Source organism: Daldinia caldariorum, assembly GCF_022478825.1.
Source record: "Daldinia caldariorum strain CBS 122874 unplaced genomic scaffold F4812scaffold_12, whole genome shotgun sequence".
NCBI lineage: Eukaryota > Fungi > Ascomycota > Sordariomycetes > Xylariales > Hypoxylaceae > Daldinia > Daldinia caldariorum.
In genome coordinates, this window is record NW_025953048.1 from 46,850 (window position 1) to 66,209 (window position 19,360).

The 19,360-nt window shown below is 48.7% G+C and overlaps 9 protein-coding genes across 9 annotated transcripts; 5 read left to right on the forward strand and 4 right to left on the reverse strand.

Annotated features, from left to right (window-relative positions):
• Nucleotides 1-80: 80 nt before the first annotated feature.
• Nucleotides 81-2,133, forward strand: F4812DRAFT_460566 (PhoD-like phosphatase-domain-containing protein; the record flags this gene model as incomplete). The annotated part of the gene is made up of 4 exons (XM_047937706.1): nucleotides 81-158; nucleotides 211-222; nucleotides 293-1,875; nucleotides 1,926-2,133. 4 exons carry the CDS (start codon nucleotides 81-83, stop codon nucleotides 2,131-2,133), a joined length of 1,881 nt encoding a protein of 626 aa, XP_047788608.1.
• Nucleotides 1,918-4,186, reverse strand: F4812DRAFT_73179 (uncharacterized protein). Its single transcript, XM_047939365.1, has one exon. The coding sequence runs from the start codon at nucleotides 3,984-3,986 to the stop codon at nucleotides 2,433-2,435; it is 1,554 nt and encodes a 517-aa protein (XP_047788609.1). The 5' UTR covers nucleotides 3,987-4,186; the 3' UTR covers nucleotides 1,918-2,432.
• Nucleotides 4,187-4,799: 613 nt separating this feature from the next.
• F4812DRAFT_73253 (Trimethyllysine dioxygenase) lies at nucleotides 4,800-7,225 on the forward strand. Its single transcript, XM_047939366.1, has 10 exons — nucleotides 4,800-4,977; nucleotides 5,030-5,191; nucleotides 5,263-5,280; nucleotides 5,335-5,401; nucleotides 5,457-5,517; nucleotides 5,581-5,668; nucleotides 5,723-5,840; nucleotides 5,894-6,512; nucleotides 6,571-6,642; nucleotides 6,709-7,225. Exons 1-10 carry the CDS (start codon nucleotides 4,931-4,933, stop codon nucleotides 6,786-6,788), a joined length of 1,332 nt encoding a protein of 443 aa, XP_047788610.1. The 5' UTR covers nucleotides 4,800-4,930; the 3' UTR covers nucleotides 6,789-7,225.
• A 436-nt stretch (nucleotides 7,226-7,661) lies between these two features.
• F4812DRAFT_460569 (sorbitol utilization protein SOU2) lies at nucleotides 7,662-9,004 on the forward strand (the record flags this gene model as incomplete). The annotated part of the gene is made up of 5 exons (XM_047937707.1): nucleotides 7,662-7,796; nucleotides 8,079-8,172; nucleotides 8,234-8,617; nucleotides 8,686-8,818; nucleotides 8,890-9,004. 5 exons carry the CDS (start codon nucleotides 7,662-7,664, stop codon nucleotides 9,002-9,004), a joined length of 861 nt encoding a protein of 286 aa, XP_047788611.1.
• An 883-nt stretch (nucleotides 9,005-9,887) lies between these two features.
• Nucleotides 9,888-12,647, forward strand: F4812DRAFT_73453 (Serine/threonine-protein phosphatase 2B catalytic subunit). The gene is made up of 3 exons (XM_047939367.1): nucleotides 9,888-10,521; nucleotides 10,620-11,209; nucleotides 11,281-12,647. Exons 1-3 carry the CDS (start codon nucleotides 10,335-10,337, stop codon nucleotides 12,196-12,198), a joined length of 1,695 nt encoding a protein of 564 aa, XP_047788612.1. The 5' UTR covers nucleotides 9,888-10,334; the 3' UTR covers nucleotides 12,199-12,647.
• A 442-nt stretch (nucleotides 12,648-13,089) lies between these two features.
• F4812DRAFT_460571 (uncharacterized protein) lies at nucleotides 13,090-14,759 on the reverse strand (the record flags this gene model as incomplete). The annotated part of the gene is made up of 5 exons (XM_047937708.1): nucleotides 13,090-13,301; nucleotides 13,498-13,650; nucleotides 13,767-13,997; nucleotides 14,147-14,418; nucleotides 14,563-14,759. 5 exons carry the CDS (start codon nucleotides 14,757-14,759, stop codon nucleotides 13,090-13,092), a joined length of 1,065 nt encoding a protein of 354 aa, XP_047788613.1.
• Nucleotides 14,760-15,417: 658 nt separating this feature from the next.
• Nucleotides 15,418-16,816, reverse strand: F4812DRAFT_433551 (HAD-like protein). The gene has a single exon (XM_047934648.1). It carries the CDS (start codon nucleotides 16,492-16,494, stop codon nucleotides 15,631-15,633), a length of 864 nt encoding a protein of 287 aa, XP_047788614.1. The 5' UTR covers nucleotides 16,495-16,816; the 3' UTR covers nucleotides 15,418-15,630.
• Nucleotides 16,817-17,099: 283 nt separating this feature from the next.
• On the forward strand, nucleotides 17,100-18,494 carry F4812DRAFT_460573 (Clavaminate synthase-like protein; the record flags this gene model as incomplete). The annotated part of the gene is made up of 5 exons (XM_047937709.1): nucleotides 17,100-17,591; nucleotides 17,693-18,007; nucleotides 18,065-18,203; nucleotides 18,257-18,346; nucleotides 18,397-18,494. The coding sequence occupies 5 exons, from the start codon at nucleotides 17,100-17,102 to the stop codon at nucleotides 18,492-18,494; spliced, it is 1,134 nt and encodes a 377-aa protein (XP_047788615.1).
• On the reverse strand, nucleotides 18,296-19,358 carry F4812DRAFT_73477 (uncharacterized protein). Its single transcript, XM_047939368.1, has 3 exons — nucleotides 18,909-19,358; nucleotides 18,505-18,850; nucleotides 18,296-18,378 (listed from the first exon to the last, which is right to left on the reverse strand). Exons 1-2 carry the CDS (start codon nucleotides 19,059-19,061, stop codon nucleotides 18,566-18,568), a joined length of 438 nt encoding a protein of 145 aa, XP_047788616.1. The 5' UTR covers nucleotides 19,062-19,358; the 3' UTR covers nucleotides 18,296-18,378; nucleotides 18,505-18,565.
• Nucleotides 19,359-19,360: the final 2 nt, after the last annotated feature.

Here is a 19,360-nt window from a genome sequence, read left to right on the forward strand (position 1 = left end):
CTACTTTAGCGAATAGTTCGCCGTATAGGTCGGATTCAACTTGCCTTCCTTTTCGATTACCCCAATTCATTAAGTTAATGATGGGGGATCCTACGAAGAGAACAGCGGCGATCACGTCCATAGGCATTCGAATCGCCTCAATTGTATTTTTAAGATGGGTAAGAGCCTTTACCCCTTAACTCTGAAAATGTACTTTACTAACGACACCAGGTCCCTTTACCCGTAAGTTACCCTGATTACTTGCGTCGTCTACGCGATGTCGTCGCCTATTTAAATTCACTAACCGCAATAGCCCTTCATCCCGATAATTTACACATTATTTGCCATCTATATCCCATCCTTCATCACGACTTACGCGACCGAATCTAAATACGACCTTATCGATGAGGTCGATGTAGTTCTTAGGGAGGATATCTTGAATAAAGATGAAGTGGCTAATGGAACAACTGACGAAGCTGTCGTAGTTGAAGAGGTAGATGTTAAAGAGACTGCGGCAGTCGTGAAGAAACCTTTAAGGCCACTTAGCACGCTCTTAAAAGGAACCCCGAACCCGAATAGCTTTCTTCTGACAGCGTTGACATTCTTGCTCAACGTCGCCTGCGTCGCGATGGTTACCGACATGGTATATTCACCCCGCTGGTTCCATCCCAGCCACGACCTTTCGTTTGCCCGCGTTGGATATGTCTCGGATAATGAGGCGAAACTACTGATCCGCGAGCCCGATCAGACCAAAATGCCCATTACTGTCCAAGTTCATATCAAGGATGCGCAACCACCGTTCGACAATCCGGTATGGCAGGTAGCAGGTACCGTTCTGTCGACCACCAACGAGACCGACTTTACTGCAGTGGTCAACATCCCCTTAAGCAATTCCAAGCAGCGGGTATACGAATGGGCCACCTCGAACAACCATACCGGTCAATTCACGTCTGCTCCTAAAGCCGGTTTCCTACCGGAGCTTTTTGATGGGAAATTTACTTTCCTATCTACCTCGTGTATTGTCCCGCGCCTTCCTTACTCTCCGTTAGACCACCCCTTAGCTATCCCAGGTATGAAGCACTTGGCGAAGGTGTTACCAAACTTAGGCGCACAGTTCATGCTATTCCTCGGCGACTTCATCTATATCGAAGTACCTATGCGGTTCGGCGAGTCCGTCGAGAATTATCGACAGAAATACCGACAAGTCTACGCTTCGCCCGACTGGCCAGCTGTTGGACAGAATCTTAGCTGGATCCATGTTCTCGACGACCATGAAATCTCCAACGACTGGGATTCGAAGTCAGCTGGTGTATACGAAACGGCCGTGGACCCCTGGCATCATTATCAAACCGCAGTCAATCCTCCAGTGGCTAAGAAGGCTAGGGGACAGGGCATTGCGTCGCGCAAAGGGGCCACATACTTTTCCTTCATTCAGGGCCCTGCCAGCTTTTTCATGCTTGACACCAGAACCTATCGTTCCAAGAACTCGGAACCGTTCGATAGTGAAAACAAGACAATGCTTGGCGACACTCAACTTGAGGACTTCCTTGATTGGATTCGCCGCCCGGAACCCAAGGGAGTCAAGTGGAAGATTGTCGCCAGCTCTGTCCCATTCACGAAGAACTGGAGAGTGAACACTAAGGATACCTGGGGCGGCTTCTTGTCTGAGCGTCGGAAGATTCTCGAGGCAATGTGGGATGCCAGCAGCCACGGCGTCGGTTTTGTGATCTTATCTGGTGATCGTCACGAATTCGGTGCTACGGCCTTCCCGCCGCCAAAGAATAGCACATGGTCTGAAAGTGCAACTGTTCACGAGTTCTCGGCTAGCCCTCTAAACCAATTTTATTCACCGATTCCTACTTATAAGCAGACAGATGATGAAGATGTTGAGCTCAAGTAAGTTACGACATAATCCTTCTAAATTGGCACCATATTAATATCAGCAGGTACATAAACGTAGGCAACTCCAAGTTTGGCGCGATCACTATCGAGAAGTTTGCGGAAGGTGAGCAGAGCAGCCTGAAGTACACCGTCTACATCGATGGCGAAGAGACATGGAATACAGTGATCTTGTCACCGGAATCGTTACACCCTGTGAAGGCGACAGGAGGATCCTTCTGGGATAGGCTTCGTGAAATCGGATCCCAATTATAAGCGATCTCACACATAATACACACACACACACACACACACACAATTAGCTATGTCCCTACATACGCTGGGTTAGGCATAGAATCCGCGAGGCATATGAATAAAATACTAGGTACCTGTTTTTAATGCAGAAAACACAGTGGTTATAAGATACAAGATGTTGAATGTGAATACATGACTTTCTCCTTTATTCCAGTTACACCTATTTGTATACTCTAGCCGTTCTAGTTAGGTACCTATGTCATATTTCGGCCGTAATATCCTCCCCCTGAACAGTTTCCAATACCATCTACACTACATAACTAAAACTCGCTATCTAGGGTACTAACGGTAATCGCAGAGCCCGCCGTCGACGGCGGGCTGACAGATCTTTCGCCGCTATCAGTCGATCTTCTCGACTCCCTCTGGTCCGACGCAGAGAACGCCTTTCCCGGTAAATCAACCGACGCGCGTCTCAAGCGGTCTAACTTGCGTCCCCTCAGCAACTCTTCTTCTTCCAGGCACGCTTCGTCGAGCAGCTGCAATAACACCATGCTCAGCTTCGCGATGTGTCTCCTCACGTCGTCCATGGTCCTAGGGTTCTCGCGTTGTTTCGGCTCCTTTTCTTCGCCCGCTAGATGCGGGCTGGCCTTCAACGGTGCAGGAGGGGTCGTTTGGGTTCTTGGGCCGCTCTTGTCGCCGTGGGGCATGCTTCGTTTTGCGGGCGAGGCTGCGGCGAGGGTCGGCTGGTGGGCGAGGAGTATGTACAGACAGCTAAGCACCCCCGCGAGCGCGCGCTGGTCGCTGCTGTCTGGTATGTACGCCCAATGGATCCGCGGGCCCCCCGGGGGCCCTGCGCGCGGATATTCCGCCATGGTTGCTCGTGATGGGGGTCGGGGGTCCCGTGGCCCGTTCGGCTTTGCGCGGGTCGGGGATATGGTAGCAGCGGGATGGCTGGGAGTCGGGAATGACCCGTCTACGGGGCGGTTATCCCCTTGGGGGTCTTGATGATACGCAGAGGTCTGGGAGCGGTGGTCTCGAGCTCTTTCAATGTCCCGTGGGTCCTGCATGCGGTCAGCCGCCGGTTTACTCGCACCCATTTGCTCGTATATCCATGCTCCTACATTGAACATAGCTTGCAGGTTCCGAACGCCCGCCCCACCTCTACGGGGATCAGGACTGCGAGTATAGTCACTTTGCCGTACCCCATTGGGTATCGTATGGTTGGGTTGCGGGGGGTTATGATTAGAGCCCGAACCCACTGGACGACGGTGAGGCGGCCAGTCAGCTCCTCGTGTCGATGTGATGTTGTTCCTGTGGCTATAATACGGTTGCCCTATACTCACCTGCCTCGGTACTTCCTGATCTTCGAACCTGGCCAGCTCAGCCGGGTTGTTGGAAGTCCCCGGCGGAGGAGGGGGAGGTGTGGAAGGAGGAGGCGGGTCTAGGTTTGGCTCAGGTTCGTCGGCGCTATCGTCGTCGCTGAGCTTTTCTATGATTAATTCGCAGCACCTCTTAACTCTATCTTTCCAAGTTCTCGCCACGGGAGCAGGTCGGTCTGGAGCATTGGGACCTCGCGTGAGGGGAGGGAAGCGCTTGAGGCGGTAAAGGTAAAACAACCCTATCCAGGCGAGGACCAAGAACACCAAAAGCATAGAAGAGATTACGATTACTGGGTCCCGTGGCAAGGGCTTGTTATAGGTGACAGTTGCGACGAGGATTCCACCAGCAGATAACAGGACGAGGCACACAATGAAGCACGGTAGGACTTTGTAAGTGATATCCCGCACGTAGCTGACTGCGCGGGTGCTTTTAGGCCTCCCCTGGCCTCTTTCCAAGTCACTCGGGAGTTCGTCTGCCGTTACAACAGCGGCCATGGTGGTTGAGTTTAGGAGGTATGTATATCATGAGTTGGCCATGGTCGAGCCAACCATGCTCTATTTGAATAGGCAGGGAGATAACATGGTAGATGCATCCCGAACAACCGTGCAGATTCTGAGAATATTCCGGACCGGTTGTTATTCTAAGTAGACTTACAAAGGTAGTTTACTGTAGGCTTGAGAAAACAATAGAATGCATGACTTTTGAAGCTTTCGATGTAATAAATTGGTATAATAGTAGGTGTTTATAGCTATGTTCTTTGAATGGGGTCATTCATAGCTTACTCCACGCTAGATAACAATTGCTGTAACAGTTACAAGTAAGAAAAGACTACCTTAGGTACCTACCTACTTCTAAGTAGCAAAGTAATTAGAGCATAAGTTTTTGAGGTTTCCGAAAAGCATATTGACATCGCTAGGCATATGGGTTTGTTCTCGGGTGTCCAGGTGTTTGATAGAAGACACTCGGATAATGATATTGAGTAGTCGATGTAAAACACAACACATGGCTATGTGAGACAAACTGGATTATCTGTCTCGTTTATATGGTTTCAGTATTTCGGATCCGTAATAAGCGTCGAGTGAAGCTTTGTGACCAATTAAGATAATATGTGACTTTGTATTGTTGGATATTCGTCTTTTCGTTTAAAGAGATTAGGTACCGAAGGAAGGTGCTTACCTCCTAAGGTACATGTATAATAATAGTGTAACCTGATATAGTCTGTGGCGCAGGAAGAATTAAAGTTCCCCTAGCCACATCTGCTAGTTGGGAAAGGGGTTTGCTTGTTGGCTGTGAAGAAAGTCCAAGACTGATTCCAGTCATCATGTTCTCTCCACTCTTCAAAGAAGCCGCTTAAGCTTTAATTCGTAGGTTACGGTTTACCCCTGACACCGATAGCAAAAACGAATCAATATTCGCGTATGTTGCATCAGGAGCCAAGATGGTCTTTGGCTTTACAACAATAAGATCCGTTCGGCATTTGGCGAGGTGAGTTAGTTGAGATTTATAGCTCGAAACGGCTGAAGACTAATAGTACTAGGTATAGTCGGACGACCGGAATTCAATCCAACCTTTTATCTCTACGTCACTTGCAAGCTAGAACATTTGCAACGACTCCCGAGAAGCCTCTCGTATCAAGTTTGAGTGGCCATGTCAAATTTTCATACCCTAACAATGCCAATAACTTGAAACGGTCTTCACTGTAAGTAGTTGCCTTCACCTGGCTACAAACATTGACATGCTATTGAGGTACCAATGGTAACACTTGGGAAGCCCCAACATTTGGTTAAGGTACGTGGATTCTATGTGAGATATACCATATAGCTATAAAGCTCATCTTGCTAGGGACAATTGCCGATGTACCAGCTGTGTTCACCAAGATACCATGCAGAGGAACTTCAACACGTTCGATGTATGCTAGTCTTCCCTACTAAATAAACAACTATGCTAATGTATACTTACCCAAGATACCACAAGATATTGAGCCCTCTCAGATTAAAGCAGATCGTGATGGAGTCAAAATACAGTGTAAGAACCAGCTCATAACTTTTAGTAGGTATCCTTTGACAATTCATATACTAATTTGTGCAGGGTCGGGAGATGGACACGAAAGCTTCTATCCGTGGGAGTTTCTTGAATTCTATCTGAAGTCTGGCAAGAGAGCACCAGAGCCTATTGAGTATGCCTTATCTCAATCATAGAAGTACCGAGAGAAAGGCTTAACACGCTTTAGACTGGAGTATTTCGGAGCGAAAGGGTCACGGGGCTCACAAAATTGGCCTCCATCTTTAGAATACGGTGAATTTTCCGCGAATGAAACCGAAGCTGTAGGACGTTTAACGAACTATATTGTAAGTCTTTTGCTCGGCCTGATCAAAAGGATCTGTCCTTACGATGTTCTCAGAGACGCAATGGCTTTGCATTTGTCACCGGAGTGCCAATCAATTCTGCCGAACCAACCGAAAGACTACTTGAAAAGATTACTTTTATAAGGCAGACGCATTATGGTGGCTTTTACGACTTCATTCCTGATCTTGCACTCGCCGACACAGCCTATACCAACATAGCACTGGGAGCTCATACTGACACGACTTACTTTACGGATCCTGCCGGACTTCAGGCCTTCCATCTCCTTTCTCATACGGACCCTGGCAGCGAAACTTCACCAGGTGCAAATCTTGGCGGCCAATCTCTACTTGTCGACGGGTTCCACGCTGCAGATATCCTTAGGAAAGAGGATCCCAAGTCATTCCAGGTGCTCAGCCAAGTCAAACTTCCCTGGCACGCTAGTGGCAATAAGGGTATTACGATATCGCCCGATAAACTGTACCCTGTTCTCGAACTAGATGAGGCCACTGGTAAGATGCATCGAGTTAGGTGGAATAACGACGATCGCGGGGTTGTCCCATTCGATAGCGAGCATTCCCCTGCTGAGTGGTATAAAGCTGCGAGGAAGTGGCACGATATTCTAAGAAGAGAGTCTATCGAGTATTGGTTTCAGCTCAAGCCGGGAAATCTTTTAGGTGAGCCCGTATAACTCTAAGTGAAATACCTGGGTCAGTTGCTCATATCAACTTGTAGTTTTCGACAATTGGCGGGTTCTACATGGCAGAAGCGCATTTACTGGAGTGCGAAGGATATGTGGTGGATATAGTAAGTTTGATATCTTTTACATCTGCACTGTCATACTTTTATTAGACTAACCAGTCTTTTCCGTAGTTAACCGCGATGACTTTATCTCCAGATGGAGAAACACTAATTACCCACGGGACGAGATCCTGAAGCGAGTTATAGGCTAACTTATGTTGCGGGCACTACTCGGCGTAACCTGTCTTACATGGGTGGAAATGTCCGTTAACATTTTAGCGGCACGACCTGAGTATCGCCGGCGTACCTTCGCGCGGCTAGATATTCTATTGGCCATTTACTATATCTGGTATCCCGTTAGCCTGGCTCACGTTGATCTTGCGTTATATTTATAAAGCAATGCCGTTATTCGACTTGTCCAGTTTGTGCGCCAGCTGCCAAGTAACACACCCTCATTGCGCTATTGCCTGATCTACCTACCCTAAAGTCTGAGGGAGGAGGCCAAGTGATCCACGCCTTTTTATAATGTGGCACATGACTTAAACGTGCCACGGAAGCCCCCAAGCTGGGAATTCAGCTGGCGCTTATTACCAAGGCTATCCAAGTGTTGATATGCGACTAGACCATGAGTTTGCGTTTGGCGCCATGAACCCAATGTTGTTTTAGGCAGTCACTTGAATAAGAGGTGCAGTAGGTAGTCAAACCCAGCTGCCCAGCCGTTGGAGTTGGTTGCACTCCGCGGTAGGTACCTCTCTACCTAAGATCAGGTATGCTTGCAGGGCACAGGCTAGCAGGGGACCCTTTCCCTGCACCTGGACGTCATCTTCGGTCCGGGTTCATCATATCGGCGCAATTCAGTAATCCCGTATAGGACCTGCAGTTTGCGGGATACTACCGTCTTTATATGTATAATGAATACTAACGTTCTCTTCCTTTCGCCCTGCGTCGCTTGGTATATTAATTCTCCTTGCCTCTTTTCTGTTATTTAGACCCAAGACTACCATCTCTCTCGATACTCCTCAGTTTGCTGCATCTTTCCCCGCGTTCTAGGCCAGATATAACGTCTTATAGACTCAACCGCCAAGATGGCTGATATGAACACTGGCTATTTTAAACATGATATTACAGAGGCTCCTAAATCTAAAGCAGTCTTCGACTTATTTTCCCTCAAGGGCAAAACAGCAATCGTTTCTGGCGCTGGCGCTGGAATTGGTCTCGCGGTAGCTCATGCGTTTGGTATGAATAGCGTTTCTCTATCTTGCTGTATAAGTCTCCATAGCTGCTTTGCTATCATATGTTGATGCGACCTGATCTGTAGTTTTGATCTTAGGCTAATATAGAATAGTAAGTGGATGCTACATTACTATCTCAGTGCTCTCATAGCACCGCAGCCTTTATAAGTCGCCTCTAGCAACAGAGTGAATATCTATAGCAGTTGAAAGCCGAAAGGTTTCGAACGATATTCAACATATGTTTTTCCCGGGTAAACTGATTCCTAGTAGGCTGAAGCAGGAGCCAATGTGGCGATATGGTACAACTCCAACAAGAAGGCTCTTGAAGAAGCTGCCAATATTGAGAAAACGTATGGCGTTAAGTGTAAGTGACCCATTTTGGACTTCGAAGCTCCAACATATCTAATTGAAACCTCGATAAATAGGCAAGGCTTACCAGGTTAATGTGGCGACGTGGGATGCGGTCAAGGATGCGGTTGACGAAATAGTTGAGGAATTTAACGGTAGGCTCGACATTTTCGTGGCGAATTCGGGTATCCCGTGGGAGGAAGGGCCCTTCATCGACGGCTCTGTCGAGACGATGCACAAAGTGTTCAAGATAAATATCGACGGCACTTTATTCTCGGCACGAGCCGCCGCGTTGCATTGGAGACGGCAGAAGAAGGAGGGAACGACTATCGACGGCCAGCCGCTAGAAAACTATAGCTATGGCAGCTTCATCGCCACCTCCAGCATGAGCGCGCACATCACCAATATCCCGCAGCAGCAAACCGTGTACAACACGTCCAAAGCCGCGGTCAACCAGGCCTGTAAGTTTTTCAGCCTTAGGTCAGGTACCTGCTATACGTGTGGGATTCCGTGCTGACACGAGTTGCAGGCAAGTCGTTGGCCGTTGAGTGGGTTGGCTTCGCGCGTGCCAACACGATATCTCCCGGCTACATCAAGACGGACATCTCGGCCTTCATTCCTCCTACGACTAAGAGCCTCTTCAAGAGCTTGATTCCCATGGGGTAAGTCCCTACTTTGCCTGATCGATATCCTACATAGGTACCTAGATTCGTCCCACTGACTACGATTGTAGACGCGAGGGCGAGACTCACGAATTGAAGGGTGCATATCTGTACCTGGCCTCAGACGCATCTTCGTATACGACCGGTACCGACATCATAGTTGACGGTGGTTACTGTGTGCCATAGATAACGGGTCGAGATTGCGATTGGTTTTTTCTTGGCGGAATGGATGAGAGCTTCTTTAGCGATAAACTCGTAGTGGTGGTGGTGGTGATTAGTAGCGTTTGGCATTTTTATAGAAATGAAGCTTAAGAGAAATACCCTCCCTTATGAAGTCATCCTCAAGGCTGAGGATTACACAGTCATGATTCGGGAAGTGAAAAGCCACACCGCAGATGCCAGGTACAATACCTTAGGTATTACATGTAAGTACCTACTCAGTAAGATGTACCGACCGGTGAGCCCCGTACGAACAGAAGCATGTTCTCGGTGAAGGTTGTTTGATACTGGTGGTTGTGTAATGTCTTACAGCAGCCCGTAGCCGATAGAACAAAATGTCTGCATTTATTGGTACGAATTATCTAAGCTTACGGATTAGATAAGATTACCTAACCAGCTAGGTAAATATTGAAGCTTTTTACCCCTGGGCATGTGCTGGCATGGGCGAAGGAGATGCTCGAGATTTCAGGGATAGGACCCTTTTAAATCATTTTAAACCACACCGGGAATCGCATAAACCAACCGTATTGAGTTCGGAGGGTTTTACCTCTTATGTCATATCACTTTGCCGGGGAGGGTTTATCTTAGGTACCTACGTAGGTACCTCCTAACACTATGAAGTCACATAAGATATTGTACTACCACGTAGCTTAAGGTCCTAGAGGCCTAGAATTCCAAGTGTTCAGGTCTAGGAGGCACTTCTAATCTCGTACTTCGTACCCCACCCATCCCGTATCGCACCGCACCGCACCGCATTGTACATTGTACATATTGTATTGTACAGTACAATACATATTTCAGCTTTCAGGAGGTGTAAGAACAGGTACATAATCTTTAGCGCAGCACACACAGCACACACATAGCACGTACCTAACGAAGAAAGTCAGTTCTATGTAACACACACACTTTCTCCCACCTAGGCAACCTTTACCTAAGATTCGATTTCGTCTGGTGCCTTGCTAAATCCCAATCCCGCCTTCCACCGCCTAACTTTTAGGTACTAACCGTTGCTAAACTAAACGTTGTTAAGGTAAAGTATCCTTGCTAACCTGGCTAACCTGGCTAACCTAAACCCTTCATTTTCATTTTCATTATTGTTCCTCTTCCTCCTTTCCGCTCTTCTTCTTCAGTAGCATTCAACACACCCACCACCATCAAGACCCTGAATAGACCTCCCAAATTAACCTAATTTTATTACCCATCTATTGATAGACTTTTTACTGCCTGCAGCGCTACTACAAGCCGACCTTCGCAACGCAAGGCGCATCCATCATTATCATCATCTAAACATTTCACTATGGACGCTGGAGAGGGCCAGGCGCCTTTCTCCCCCCCTGCAGGCCCGGTAACGGATCAACGCAATGTTCAGGTCGACAATGCCATTCGCGCCATCAAGGAGAAGAAGCCTCTTCCCGAGATCGATTTCAGCATTCATACCATGGAAGATGGCACGCAAGTTAGCACCATGGAACGGGTTTGCAAAGGTACGTTGGCTCAGACTCGAATCCTTAGGAACTACCCCGCCACTCAGACAGATATGGTTGATGATCGAACTTGACTGACTGACCGACTGTCTATCTAGATGTTCAGGCCCCCGCCACATTCAAGCCTACCGACAAACAGTTCTTCGAGGATGATACCCATACGAAACCTGATATCACCTTTTTGAAGCAGCACTTCTACCGAGAGGGACGATTGACCGAGGAGCAAGCCTTATGGATCATCAAGACCGGAACCGAGCTCCTACGCAGCGAGCCTAACCTATTGGAGATGGATGCCCCCATAACAGTTTGCGGCGACGTCCACGGTCAATATTTTGATCTTATGAAGCTTTTTGAAGTCGGTGGCGACCCGGCCGAGACTCGATACCTCTTCCTTGGCGATTATGTCGATCGAGGTTACTTCAGTATCGAATGTGTTCTATACCTATGGTCTTTGAAGATACATTACCCGAAGACTCTCTGGCTGCTGCGTGGGAATCACGAGTGTCGTCACTTGACCGACTATTTCACTTTCAAGCTTGAATGCAAGCACAAGTACTCTGAGGCTATCTACGAAGCTTGCATGGAGTCCTTCTGCTCCCTTCCGCTCGCTGCAGTCATGAACAAGCAATTCCTCTGCATCCACGGAGGGCTCAGCCCCGAGCTTCACAGTTTGGACGACCTGAGAAATGTAGGTAGCTGAGCATAACCTCTCAGCCTTGTTGCTGGTGTAAGATATAATCTGTGGCTGACCTGTGATAGATTGACCGTTTCCGGGAACCACCCACCCAAGGATTGATGTGCGATATCCTGTGGGCCGATCCCTTAGAAGATTTCGGCCAAGAGAAGACTAACGAATACTTCATGCACAACCATGTCCGTGGTTGCTCGTACTTCTTCTCCTACCCTGCCGCATGCGCCTTCTTGGAGAAGAATAACTTACTCTCCATAATTCGGGCGCACGAGGCTCAAGACGCCGGTTATCGAATGTATCGTAAAACCAGGACCACCGGATTCCCTAGCGTCATGACCATATTTTCCGCACCCAACTACCTCGACGTTTACAACAACAAGGCTGCGGTGTTGAAGTACGAGAACAACGTGATGAATATTCGGCAGTTCAACTGCACGCCTCACCCGTATTGGCTTCCAAACTTTATGGACGTATTTACTTGGTCATTGCCATTCGTTGGTGAGAAGATTACTGATATGCTGATTGCTATCTTACATACCTGCTCAGAGGAAGAGCTTAAGGAAGAAACGCCTGCGTCGTCATCACCTGGCCCGCAGTCGCCTCCCCTCGGGGGCCCTTACTCGGATCCGGATTCGATCGAATACAAGAGACGAGCCATCAAGAACAAGATATTGGCCATTGGTAGACTGTCGCGAGTATTCCAGGTACTTCGGGAGGAATCCGAGAAGGTTACGGAGCTCAAGACCGTATCCGGTGGACGACTGCCTGCGGGTACGCTTATGCTTGGCGCTGAAGGAATTAAAAACGCCATCAATACTTTTGAGGATGCCAGGAAGGTCGATCTCCAGAACGAGAGGTTGCCACCTAGCCACGACGAAGTCCAAAAGCACCAAGAAGAGGAACGGCAGCAGGCATTGGAGAGGGCCTCCCGAGAGGCAGAGAATGATAAAAAACTACAGACTCTTTCGAGGAGGCTAAGCACGTAAGTATTGATTTATTTGCAATCCCAGTAAACATCTGCTTACTGTTAGACAGTGATCGAAAGCGATGATCTTGTGCGCGTATATATCAGCTGATCCTTCAGGTAGCGAGTGGACGTCGACTTGATGATCCCATTTATGATGGCAGTACGTGTGATGCGTATCTTGGCTTAGCAGATTAGAACATCCTATCGAGGCAGTAACCTTTGGTCATTCTTCGAAACGATAAATATCTACCTAGTTGAAGCCGTGCCTGGATTGTTGTTCAGACAATACAATAAATGGGAGGTATATAAGACCAAGGATCCAAGGTCCAAGGGGGAGGGCTCTAATAAGATAAGCTGGACGATACGGTTTTTTTTTTTCAGGTGGCTGACGCAGAAATTAAAGACGAATACGGTATTGGGGAAAGAAAAAAGGGATGTCCTATCATGATAGTTGGCGAGTTTCTAATGAAAGTCCTGCAACTGTGCTAGATGCCCTAGCATGGTACTAGCCCTCAAATATCTGACCTTGATCTCCTGTCACACCGCCCATTTTGTCTTCTGGTTACGTCGTCTGTTTGTTCAGCAAAGTTAATAGGTTTTTCACTGTATGTGACAGCGCGTAGATATGGGATTATTTTATAGACCGGATGAATGGCGCACAAACGAGACTGCTGTTTCGTCGTCCTGACCAAATAGTATAACCCCTCTATCTCAAGTTATCATCCCAGGTTCAATTTCGTACATTTCGTAGATCCAACAACCACGCGACGCAGATACGTATACCCTCATGAAACAATCCCTGTTACTCTCCAAACTTACCTACCTAACCTAGGTACTCAGATAAACAGGTATCTACCTAGGTACCTAAGGTAACGCTTTCCCCTTTTCTCCCTTCCACCTTCAAGGGCCTTTAGAAAATGGCGAGTATGTTAGGCGGGCTAGCAACGCCGCCGGGGACGTTGCACGGCTCGCTGGCGACGAAGAAGGACCAGCGCCCGCGGGCCGCGCAGTGGGCCCCGAGCTTCTCCAGGTCGAACAGCTCGCCGATCGGGCAGCCCCATCCCGCGAGCAGGACCTCGTGGAGGATGTGCGGGGAGGTCGGCGGGGCGGGCCAGCTTTCGACTGAGGCGGTGGGTAAGGAGGGATGGTTAGTTGGTTGGTTGGTTGGTTAAGAAATAAAGAGGAAGGGGAAGGGGAAGGGAAAAAATGAAAAGGCGAAGTAAGGAGGAAGGGAGGGAGAGAGGGAGAGAGGGAGGGAAAGAGGGTGAGGGTGAGATTTCAAAAGAGCGGAAAGGGGGAGAAAAAGGACGTTACGGACAGGACGGCTGGTCCCCCGCCACCGCGGAGAAGCGCTCCCATATCCAGCGCAGCAGGGCCTCCGAGCGCTCGACGCCGCCGAAGTGGTGCGGAACGACGGACCGGTAGGCGGCGAGCTCGGCGTCGGTTTTCTGGGGGTATGTTGCTATGAAGCCTGTTGGGTTGGTGGTGTTAGTAGGTTAGGTTAGGTTAGGTACCTATTTTTACTCGGATTAGGGGGTCAGGGGGAAAAAAGAGAGAGAAAAAAATTAGGGGGAGGGGGCCGAGGACAAAATAGTAGGTACGAGGTATGAGGTATGTACGTCCCTGAGCGGATGAATAAGATATCCCCGAACTTGACCTCCGTTCCCTGCGCGGCGAGACACGCCTGTAGATCCTCGAGCGGGATCGCGTCGCTCTGAAACGGGTCGTAGGGCTTGCGTTTGTCGGCGGGTTGTGCGAGGCGCCAGCTGTGGTAGTCGATTAGGACGCCGCGGCCTACGATACCTTGCTCGGCCCATGCTGTTGAATATGTAAGTTAGCTCCTATATACATAGGTACCTTATATATATACCCATCACCTCCACCCCGTCTTCATCTTCGTCTTCCTTCTATTCCCCTCCTCCTCCCTCCCCCCCCCCTCCCCCCCACCTGCTGTTTTAAAAACTCACCATGAATCCCATTAACCGTAGTCCTCCCACCGTCCTCGCCGTCCTCGCCGGCGCCGTGTATATCGTCCATCGTGACGCCGTTGTAGAACCGCGCCTCCTCCTGGTACGCGTAGTGCCGCAGGCCGTCCCACTGCGTCGACACCTGCGTATTGAAGGTCCAGACGTCGTCGTTGACGACGCGCGGCGCCTTCCGGATCAGCGTCTGCGAGAACACGTGCCGCTGGAAGAAGGGCTTCTGCCGCTGCGCGTTGAGGGGCCAGTTTAGGGAGATTCTTGGAGGAGGAAGAAGGGGGGAGGTCAGTTAGTAGGGTTGCGGTAGGAGAGAAGGAGAGGGAGAGAGAGATAGAGAGACAGAGACGTGGAGAGAGAGGTAAGGGGGGTGGGTAGGGTAGGGTAGGAGGCATGTAGGCACCTACCTGTGGCCCGTCTTGATCTCGCCCTTGGCAGCGGCAGCAACGAGCTCGTCGGTTAGCCGGTTGAGCGTCCCGAGCTCGTCCTTGTCGCCGTATAAACCCCACGCCGAGTAGTGCGGGTCCGTCTTCCGCAAGGGGAGGTCCTCGAAGTTTGGGATCCCGTTCTCGTTAAGCTTGAATCCGGGAGCCGGCGGTGCCATCGTTATTGAGTACAAGTTAAGTGGAACGTTTCAATTTACGACTAGTTATGGGATCTTTAATCAATTGAATAGGTAGGTACCTAGCACGTCTAATAAATAGGGGTTATCAACTAATGGTATCGGTAATCATGTATTAGAGGCGAAGGTAAGAACTCGGTACTATGTGTCCTAATACATTAGGTGGTAGGTAGAATGATTATTTTATTATTTTCGTTGCGGCATTCATGATGAAATAATGTCGTCCCCTCTCTTAACCTTAATACCTCCCAGTGTCACAACGCGTTCGGGATAGGGACACAGGGACATGATGCCGATCGCAAGTTGTTGAGTCCCCCGCACTCGGATACGTTCCACGGTTGAGACGTAAGTTCGAGGTTAACCCAGATCTTTATTTCGTCTTGGGGTATAGTTGTATCTCGATTCTCGATTGCCGTTGTGCTTCCCCACACTGCAAAGGATAGTAACAGATTTCGCTTGGCGGGTTAATATATAGCGAACCCTCTCCCGATACGGGAACTGGTAACGTTAGCGCGCATATTGGTGTGTCCCGAGGTTACAGATTTGACATGATGTCTGATCTGATTAAACAAGCACTCAGGATACGCGATCATCCAAAGTAGCGGTTCGATAGAAACGTGGGGGGATGGTTTGTATGGGAGGAAGAAAGAGAGTAAAGAAGACAAAAATCATATTTTGATATCTATAATATCTATAATCTCGGGGGATAGTATCATCTAGTCTATTGCCATCTAGCATTTTCCCAGCGGAGACCGGCGGAACATTTCTTAGGTATTGAAAGACCAATGCAAACCGCCCAGTCGTGAACAGGGTATAGCATCATCCACTTCCCATGGACGAGCGATTCGTTCCCCTAGACCAAAACGATACCGAACTTATCATAAGGGAAATCCTCTAAGCTGACAAGTTGCTCGGCCCAGCCGTCGTCGATTGCACCTAGCTGCTCGTCATTGCCAATCGGAAACAACGCCGTTCTCCCAGCAAGCACCTCTTTCTCTTTTCCCTTGTACTCGGCGGCGAGGCCAGCGTGAGGAACCCATACAGCCCTCATGCCTGCTCTTCGGCCTGCCTCGACGCCTAGAACGCTATCCTCAAAGACCAAGCACTCCTTAGGCGTGATCTTAGGGACTCCCTCAGGTAGGGACGAGTTAATCAGTTGGAGAGCAAGCAGGTAGATATCAGGAGCGGGCTTGCCGCGCTGAACCCTCGGATCGTCACCTAGGACCCGATGTTCCTCCGGGATAAGATCCAACACGGCTTTCGTTTCCGGCCGTGAGGTTTTCAGCTCGTAGTTCGCTCTGTGGCTGCTGGTCGCGAGGGCAATCTCGACCTGTAGCCCCTGCGTAGTCTTCGCGCTTCTGAGATGCTTGAGGAGCTTCTCCACCCCGGGGAGGGGTTTGCACTCGGGGAAGTGGATCTGGTGCTGCTCGGCTTGCTCCTCCTTGAATTGTTCCCGAGAGATGGGCAGCTGGGCCCAGCTATGGAAGGTTTCGCCATGGGATGAACCGGGAACGCCCATGAGCTGGGATTTAATGGACCAGGGGAGACGAGGGCGTCCGTATTTGGTGAGGACTATGTCGGCGCAGAGCGTGTACAGATCCTCGGTGTTGATAAGGAGGCCGTCCATGTCAAATAGACACGCCCGAATTGGGGGTAGGGTCTGGGAAGCAACCCCGGAGACAGACTCCGGACCCTCATCTTGATCCCCCGCCACCATGATCGGAATATATTAGGTATCTAGGTAGGTAAGTAGTAAAAGGTGACAATGATTCGGAGTCTTTAAGATCACTTATAATTGGCTAGAGGTAGCAGCGATTCGTGATATGCATGCAGTGCTAGATAGGTATACATTAAAAGGTGAAGACGCGTGATTGGGATCCGACTGCTCCCGTCGGGATTGAATGGCTTTGCTCGTTCAAGTTAGACTTGGCCCGTCGGTGGCCGGAGGAGATCGCCTCAACTATTTATCCTAGCCTTTTAGTTCGACCAAAAGCATGCCACCAAGATGAGAGAGGTACGGAAGGGAGCATGAAGAACTAGAAAACAAATTAGTTACCTACCTATTGGACCTATTGGACGCCATCAGCTACAAATATTGCGAATCACAAGGGGTTCCGTCTCGTTATTGGACAATCTCCAAGCTTCTGCATAAGAAACCCCACTCAATTATCTCACTGCTCTTTCTCTGCTGAGGTGATTGACTTCGAGATTCGAACATATAAGAAGCTTGCGAATTATTGCGTTACATTTATTCGGTACACGTAGATATTTCCTGATATTTACCTTGAGAATCTGGGAGCTTTGTACGAAATAGGTAGTATAATGGCTGGAGTTACAAAACTTGAACTCCGGACAGCTCTTGGTCCAGTCTACCGGGACGTACTGCCAAATCCCCCTCGGGACTGTACGGCAGATGAAATCCCAATTATCGACCTGGCGCTTATGTTTTCTGAAAAGCTGTCCGACCGTCAGAGTGTCGCCGCTAATATCAGATCGGCCGCAACTAATACCGGCTTCTTCTATATCAAGAATCACGGTATACCGGAAGAGGTCATTGCCCAATGCAAGAGGCAAGTAATCAATTTCATGAGACAACCATTGGAGAAGAAAATGCTAGTGGATTCCAGGACGCATAGCAAGTTCTATAACGGATATCTTGGAAACCGGAAGGCCCAGATCTCTCGAACAGAGAGCGCAGACGTTCGAGAATCGTTTTCGTTTCGGTATAGCCCCGAACTTGATCCGGATCACCCAATGAATATCTCCGACCTCCCTGAAGATGTGAGATCATGGATCCGTGCGGAAGACTTTGTGGTCCGTCTATCCATATCTTATTTATTTTCTCCTTGGGTTTCATGTGATTCAGTTACTCAGCTACGTTTTTGAGCGATGATTAGCTGACCTCAACCTTATAGTGGGAGGGGACAAAACATTTGCCAAACTTTAAAGAAGATAGTCTCGCATATTGGAAGAACTGCTTAACTCTAGCCAGGAGGCTAGTGAGGTTGTTCGCTCTTTCTCTAGACCTGGAAGAAGATTATTGGGACGATAAAGTCACGCATCCAGGAGCAGATGGCGTTTTCAACTACTATCCCCCAAGGACGGTAGAAGAAGTTGAGAGCAAGTTTGTTGGGTTAGGAAGTCATACAGACTTGCAGCTATTTACGCTCTTATGGCAGGACAGCGTAGGTGGTCTGCAGATACTATCCAAAGAAGGGCAGTGGCTGAGGGTAAGACAAGATGCGGGTTTTATGAAGAGTTAAAACCGATGCTGATAGTTTTTGAAGGCACCTCCGATTGAGGGAACGCTTGTTGTCAATATAGGCGACTTCATGATGCGGCTTTGTAATGATATTTATAAATCCACAGTCCATAGAGTGACAAATGAGTCAAACGAGGAGCGTGTCTCTCTACCATTCTTCTTCGGTACGTCGTTAATCCATTGCTCTTCTTGACATATTCGCTTACTGTCCTACTAGGTCTCAATTTTAATTGTGTCGAGGGTGTTGTGCCTTCATGTACGTCTGAGAAGAATCCGGCGAAATACGAACCCATTTCTTGCGGCGACTGTGAGTCTCTACACCCATCCTAAAAAAAAACCCTAATTGACCAGCTCTAGGGTGTCAGAAGAGATTCAAGATTGAGAGGGATGAGTTTCTCAAGAACCACGAAGCAAAGAAGATACTGGCTCCAAGTGCTACCGTAGTAGCTATATAGGGTATCTCACTTTGTTTTACCGGATATTATCTGAGCTTGGATAACCTTTGCTTATTCGGTTGCTTGGCTGCTTATAAGACCTTTTGAATAAGCTCGAGCACATCAAAGAATGCCTCGCGCTCGGGCTTGAGGGCCTTTAGGCCTAGGCCAACAACAAGAGTACGGCGTTCATCCGGGGTTTTCCTTGCTATATGGCTAGCGATTTGAACGGCATAAAGCTGCGCTAAAGATTCGCGCTCTTCGCCACCTCCACCAAGGAGTGTCTTTGGTGTTAAGTGAGACAGCGGCAGCAAGCTAGAATTTGCTAGGGCCATGTCTACGCTTGCTGGCGAAGATACCGACAATGGTACTTGAATCTATTATGAGATAAGCGTTAGAAATTGGAGTATCGCCTTGGTTTTTGTAGTAATTTACCCATTGCGACAATCTGCCTTCCTGAGATAAAGTGAGAAGGATCTTGTCTGAGAAGTAAAGAACAGAAGCCTCGGTCGTAATTCCGTCTATAAGTCCAGTGAAATTTCTTGATTGAGCCGGGAATGGCGCTTCAACTACTTGAGAAGAATCCATAGGTTTAACTCGTTCAAAAAATGGAATTAGAAAAAAAGACAAATAAAAAATCACTCGGCTTGAAAGATGAAAGATGAAAGATGAAAGATGCTAGGTTTGGCGATTTCGATAGATGCACCTGCAACTTGCTACATAACTGTGGCTGTTGGGCTGTAATTAAAGCATTGCCCCTGTGGCTTGCACTATTTGGGACTGCTAGGACGGATCTTACAGCTTATAAAGTGGGCCCGTTACCACTAAAGTGGCACTAATAGACCCCGCGCTAAGCCGATTCAACCCCCCAGAACAAATTCTGCCAG

What these genes read in the sequence shown, in the direction of transcription:
- F4812DRAFT_73179 (XM_047939365.1), bottom strand. Translation starts at nt 3,986, where the DNA reads ATGGCCGCTGTTGTAACGGCAGACGAACTCCCGAGTGACTTGGAAAGA.
- F4812DRAFT_73253 (XM_047939366.1), top strand. Translation starts at nt 4,931, where the DNA reads ATGGTCTTTGGCTTTACAACAATAAGATCCGTTCGGCATTTGGCGAG. An exon ending in TGATGGAGTCAAAATACAGT is followed by an intron (nt 5,518 to 5,580) that starts GTAAGAACCAGC and finishes TAATTTGTGCAG; the next exon opens with GGTCGGGAGATGGACACGAA. An exon ending in AAGGATATGTGGTGGATATA is followed by an intron (nt 6,643 to 6,708) that starts GTAAGTTTGATA and finishes TCTTTTCCGTAG; the next exon opens with TTAACCGCGATGACTTTATC.
- F4812DRAFT_73453 (XM_047939367.1), top strand. Translation starts at nt 10,335, where the DNA reads ATGGACGCTGGAGAGGGCCAGGCGCCTTTCTCCCCCCCTGCAGGCCCG. An exon ending in CATGGAACGGGTTTGCAAAG is followed by an intron (nt 10,522 to 10,619) that starts GTACGTTGGCTC and finishes CTGTCTATCTAG; the next exon opens with ATGTTCAGGCCCCCGCCACA. An exon ending in GTTTGGACGACCTGAGAAAT is followed by an intron (nt 11,210 to 11,280) that starts GTAGGTAGCTGA and finishes GACCTGTGATAG; the next exon opens with ATTGACCGTTTCCGGGAACC.
- F4812DRAFT_433551 (XM_047934648.1), bottom strand. Translation starts at nt 16,494, where the DNA reads ATGGTGGCGGGGGATCAAGATGAGGGTCCGGAGTCTGTCTCCGGGGTT.
- F4812DRAFT_73477 (XM_047939368.1), bottom strand. Translation starts at nt 19,061, where the DNA reads ATGGATTCTTCTCAAGTAGTTGAAGCGCCATTCCCGGCTCAATCAAGA. An exon ending in AAGGCAGATTGTCGCAATGG is followed by an intron (nt 18,851 to 18,908) that starts GTAAATTACTAC and finishes ATCTCATAATAG; the next exon opens with ATTCAAGTACCATTGTCGGT.